This window comes from Tiliqua scincoides, chromosome 1, assembly GCF_035046505.1.
Source record: "Tiliqua scincoides isolate rTilSci1 chromosome 1, rTilSci1.hap2, whole genome shotgun sequence".
Taxonomy (NCBI): domain Eukaryota; kingdom Metazoa; phylum Chordata; class Lepidosauria; order Squamata; family Scincidae; genus Tiliqua; species Tiliqua scincoides.
Window position 1 is genome coordinate 193,717,602 of NC_089821.1, and position 6,000 is coordinate 193,723,601.

The 6,000-nt window shown below is 41.4% G+C and overlaps 1 protein-coding gene across 1 annotated transcript in view; it reads left to right on the forward strand.

Moving 5' to 3' along the window:
• QRSL1 (glutaminyl-tRNA amidotransferase subunit QRSL1) overlaps positions 1-2,432 on the forward strand; it is a 28,228-nt gene extending 25,796 nt beyond the window's left edge. Inside the window, exon 11 of the mRNA XM_066613088.1 lies at positions 693-2,432. Within this exon, the coding sequence (XP_066469185.1) occupies positions 693-904 (212 nt within the window). The 3' untranslated portion in view covers positions 905-2,432. The remainder of the gene's footprint in view (positions 1-692) is intronic.
• The last annotated feature ends 3,568 nt before the right edge of the window (positions 2,433-6,000 follow it).

A 6,000-nucleotide genomic window follows, 5' to 3' on the forward strand; every position in this document is an offset into this window, starting at 1 on the left:
AAACGCTGTGGCAGGTTTAATGTCCCAAGCATCCTCAGGAAGTTTAACCGCTTGTGTGCCTTTTTCACTAACATATTGGTGTTAACAATCCACGAAAGATCTTCTGCAATATAAGTACCCAAGAATTTAAAACTTGCAATCCTCTTTACATCCTCGCCATTTCTGTGCAATAGTGTATGCACTTCCTTCTTTTTCCTGAAGTAAATTATAAGCTCCTTAGTTTTCTTGATGTTTAATGTAAGATTATTCTCTTTGCACCACCACAACAGCCCCTTTACTTCCTCCCTATAGGCAGACTCACTGTTCCCACTAATGAGCTGTCATGTCATGTCCCACTGTCATATCATCTGCGAATTTAATAATCATATTTGAATTATGTTATGAAACAATCATATGTGTATAGGGAGTAAAGAAAAAGACTGGGCACACAACCCCAGGGGGCACCGATATTCAATATCGAGGTGGAAGAATAATAAGCCCATCCTAACTGACTGTGGCCTGTTTGTCAAAAAATCTTTTATCCACAGACAAATATTATGCTGTATACCCAAGGTAGACATTTTTTTAAAAACCTGTGTGGTAAAATTGTATTAAAAGCAGAACTATAATCCACAAACAACAACCAGGCATATGTCCCCCCACTGCTCCAAATGATGCAAATGATCTAAGTTAAGGTTTGTTCTGTCTTTCAGGGCTGCCAGCTGTAAGTGTTCCTGCTGCACTCTCAGAAAAGGGTGTACCAATCGGGCTGCAATTTATTGGCCGTGCATTCCATGACATGCAGCTTCTCACTGTAGCCAAATGGTTTGAAAAGCAAGTACAGTTTCCGGTGATACAGCTACAAGGAATGGTGGATCAGCTTGATGCTGTCAGTCAAAAGGAGAAGTCAGCATTTTTTTCTTGACATGGGATGGGAGATTTTATTACCTACACAGTGGAGTAATTTCAAGCTTTGTCTTTCAAACCGTCAGATAGTTTCTGTATGAACTATGGTGAAGAAGACATGTCAGCACAGAATGCAAACTGGAATCAACAGAAGCATTTAGTGTGCACTTAAACTGACATGAAGCTTGTTAGTGTTTCTAAATTATAAATGGAAGGCTAACAGGTTGTTACCATACTTAAATTTAATTCAAACTCACCAACACAGGTCACAAGTAATTGGATTGCCAAGATTGATGCTTGGCTTACTATACAGAGATACAAGTCAAGTGGGCATCAAATCTGTCAAATCTACTGAAATGTACACAACCTGAGATTTGATACTTGGACAAGCAAGGCTTAAAGTGAGAGGCACATACCATGTAATCTCTTTAATGGGTAGATCACATTTCGACTCTGCCACCTCATTTCATGGATCTTCAAGCAACTGTGATGGATGACAGCCAGCCCCTTTGGTTACACCATGGTTTTCAATCTGTTTAGCTTCAAGCCTTATTATTTGACTGATTACAATGTACTGAATCTCCAAATTAATATGCTTGGAATTTTAAGTATTAGTGATCCCTCTGAATTTGTCAAACAGCCAGTAGTATTGCTGAAACTTTGCCCATGTTCATCTTCCCATCCTTAAGTGGGAACTCCAGAAATTACTGTACTGAACCCTTGATTTAACAGACCTCAGTTCAAAAGACATGAGAAATTACAGATTTTCCTAAGGCTGCAGAAGTCCGTTAGACAGTACCATATAGAAAGCTCCAGTTCTGCTTCCTGAGGAACACTCTCTTCGTAGAGTGCCCTGCTGAGCAGAAGGGAGAGTACCAGCATCAAGGGAGCCCTGAAAAGTAGATAATCCTGCCCCAAGCTTCTCCTCACATCTACCTACCTTGGACTACTCCATCAGCACTAATGCTCCTCTTGTGACCAGGGCAGGCTAGGAATGGAAACATTCCTAATTCCTATACATCCTAGTGACGAGTGGTACAGAGTGGCAGCAGCAAAACTGCTTTCTAAAGAAGGGGTTTAATGGAATAATGGGGGGAGGGTGTCTGCATTTAACTTCATGTTCAGCATTGACACCCCTCCCCCCCGTAGTCTATTAAATTAAGGATTCCTGTATTTAAACCATCTTACTGCTTCCCAGTTTACATAAACCCAGTTAACAATCGCCTTTGAATTTTCTTGAATCAACCCTAAGTTAGTTCTAGCCAAGTACAGTGTGATATCATTAATTTGCAAGACCCTAAAATATATTTCCTATCTTCTTCCAAGAAGGAAGAAGAAGCTTCTTAGCCCAGAAGTATTGATCACATGCATGCAGAGAATAAGTACTTACAGTGTGGGGAAATATGTTGTTTGTCTTACATCTGAAGATTAATCACTGACTCCACACAGAAGTCACATGAGAATAAGAGCTATTTATACAAAGTATAATGATCAATAAGAAAACCTTTGGAATGTTGCCTTAATTAAAAGGAATCCAGTTGATTGAAGTTGCTACAAAGCAGTGGCCTTATGGCACAGTCCTAAAACCACTTGGTGAATATACATCTCATTGATTTCAGTGCAGCTTACTCCAGAGTAAATGTGCCTGGAACTGCAGTGCAATTTGCTTAATGATAACAGCTAAGTAATGTTTACCCTGATGAAGGAATTCTATGGAACAAAGTTTATCAACTTAGTTTTAAAGCATATCTGCAGCTGCAACAATAGTTGTACTATTCTTTGTGGCATAAGCCAGCAAAAAAATAGAGAAATTCACATTTCCTACTTAGCTCTATGCAGTCTAGAACTGTAGTTTTTACAGCTTGTTGCAGAGTTCATTTGTCATAAGTGATAAGTACATATGAATGTCATCCAAGCTGGCAGGGGAATGAAAGAGTAGACTCCAATGCAAAAATTCCATAGGTTTTTTTAGGTAGGTTATCTTAGTGGAGGTTATGGAAGCTATTGGTGTACTGTGGTAGTGCCGATGTTTCTGCTCAAGTCACATAGGAGTGCCATTAATATAAGGACAAAATCAGTGTGGTGCAATGTTTACCTATTAATGTAGCCATCTTATTTTTCATGTGTACACCCTTTTATATCTACTGAAGCTTTTGTACTTAGAACAGATACATTCAGAGGACTACTTCATATATTTCATGTTGTGGTAGAAACCTAGGCCTAAGTGCATCATGCAGGCGTTATTGCCAATTTATATACATGTAGATAGCAGCTTCCCCATCCTTGAAGTGATGACTAGGACAGAAAAGACATGTTGCCCATGTGCACTTTCTTAAACAATGCTGCACAGATGCACCTTGCATTTGTATTGGGTTCCTAAGTATTTAAAATATTTATACCCTGTCTTCTCCCCCTGCTTTACAGAAGCATAAATTTACCATCATTCGGATATGAAAGACCCAGTTCAAAACCTTTACTCCACAATGGAATGTCTTGGATGCATTTGAGAACATCACTATTTCTCTCAAGTCCAGTGTAGTTATAATTGCAACACTTTCCCTCAACAGATCACTCTCAGCTCTACTGACCATTTCCTTGCATTTGAAAACATCTGCCCAGGACTTACCATTTCTATTTTTCCAAAATCCCTCCTGTGCCCCATGAACTATGGGGGCAGGCAGAAAAACAGCATTTTGTGAGATTTGGCACAGAGTCACAACTCTCTCTCTCCCCTTGGACGTTTTGGAGGTTTTCAGGTACATAATCTCTACACTGTTTACAATAGCCTTGCAAGGTAGACCACCAGTACAAAAGACATGGATGTGCAAAAACCATACTCGCACACACAGCTTTGTGAGCAGGTAGGCTTTTTCAAGCATACAAAAACCGCATACTGGAGCTCTGCCTGCCAAGCCAATTCTCATACCACTATTTATAGTGTCATCACATAATCTCGCTACCAGGCAGTGGGTTTCCCCGGAGCTGCTTGTACCACTGGTCAACCACTGGTATCTCAAATACCATCAATGGTACACATACAACCAGTTCAAAAGTGCTATCTTGGAGGAAACCCTTAGTATCAGGCAGGCCTGCAAAAGAAAAAAGTAGTAATTAAGCATTTTGGGTTCCATAGAAGGATGAATGGGTGATTGCATGTGATCAGTCAAACATCGAAACACAAAAATTGTGTTTCATCTGGCACCTCTTCATTTCACCACTACGGAAATGGTTTCGCATTTTATTTCCTGCCCCAAATGAAAAGACTTGTCTCGAAAGGCAGGATTCACCAACAGGCCATGAATAGTGCAGAAACCTGTCAAAAACAGGAAGAAGAACACCTCTAGCTGCTGTATACGGATATGCTGCTGGCAGGAAATGGAGACGGAAAAGTCAGCAACCACAGTAATCTACAAGCTTATCTCACAGCTGTGTGCAAAATTCCTTTCTTCCTGTAATGATAAAAAAATGTCACAGACTATCATCTATGAGTTTTGCCAAGCAAACTCATTAAACAAATGTCACATTTCCATGCCGGCCAGGAATATTTGCAAAGTAAATGTGCTAATGAAATCCCATCACACTGCAGCCACTTTAGGTCATATTTCAATTTCATTTTAAGGTGATGAAGGGAGGGGTCGTGAGCCCTTTATGTGGCATTTCTGTCAGTATCACAAGCCAATATCACTCTCACCATTTCTTTTAAAGAAATGAATAGCCAAAATGATGCAGCAAGCTGTTTTGGTTACTTTCAGAGTAGGTGGGCCGTCTGTCTCATAGGTGTTCTGGAATAATTTAGCCTACCAGAACCAAAAAAAGACAGTAATAATATAGACCTGACCAATTCAGAACTTTCAGATACACAACTATAATCTGGGAAACAATTCCTGAGCCTCTTTTATATATTTGCCTAGCTTAATCACAATAATTTGATTGATTTCTTGTTTTTAAAGATCTCTATTCTGTTATCTTCACAAAGTCTCAGTGAGGTTTACAAGGGCAGTTAAACATACAACCGTAAAACAATATCAAGAATAAACAGCACAAAAACAAACAGCAAAGCTCAAGTTCTTGGAGGCAGAACTATCAACGATTTACAAAGGTCTGGTGAAACAAAAACCAGGCCTCCAGCTGATGGAAAAAAATTCTGTAACGAGGGCACCAGTTGCATCTCAAAAGTTGTTCCACAAAGAGGGATCTACCATTTCCTTTCTTGCCAGGATTCAGGAAAAAACAGTGTCACCACTGTAATACTCCTGGTTTAGAGAACTAGGATGGTGTAGCAGTTCAGGAGTTGGACTCGGGCACGTAGGTTCAAATCCCTGCTTGGCCATGAAGCTTCCATGTTTGGCCTTGGGCCAGTCACTATCTCTCAGCCTCACCTACTTCACAGTGTTGTTCTGAGGACAAAAGGAGAGGAAGAACTTTGTATACTACCCTGAGCTCCTTGGAGGGAGGGTGGTATAAGAATTTTCAGATGCAAGGGATGGCATCAGGATGCAGGTCTCTTGTGGTCTTGTGTGCTCCAAGGCATTTGATAGGCCACTGTGAGATACAGGAAGCTGAACTAGATGGGCCCTGAGCTTGATCCAGAAAGGCTCTTATGGAGTCTTCTACAGCTTCAGTGTAAAGCTGCTATTTTGGTGTATTTGGGGAAAAACAAGAGCCTGAGGGCCCAATCCTACAGACACACAGCACCATGCTGGGTGTCACAAATGAACTGTAAGGCACACCCATGACACCCTGCACTGAATCAGTGCCGGTGCCAGCCCAGCACCAGTCGGTACTGAGCCCAGTGCCAATTGGATGCTGTCCAGAGCTAGGTAAAAGCTCTGGACTTCAGCGAGGGCCTCATGGGTAGGGGGAGGTACGACCAACAGAGCTGTGCTCCATCGGATTCTGGACTCCGTGTTGGGGCAGAAAGCCCAACATGGAGGCTTTCAAGTAAAATAGCCACCAAAGACTTGAGAAGCCCCATTGTAGGGTTTGGAGTTTTCTGCCAAGGAGAACTCTGATGGCACCACTGGATGCAACGGTAGATGTTTTGGCACTGCTACATCCACCAGCTTTAAGCCGCCAGCTTTATGACTGGGCTGCGAGTTACCAGAACATGCCCTT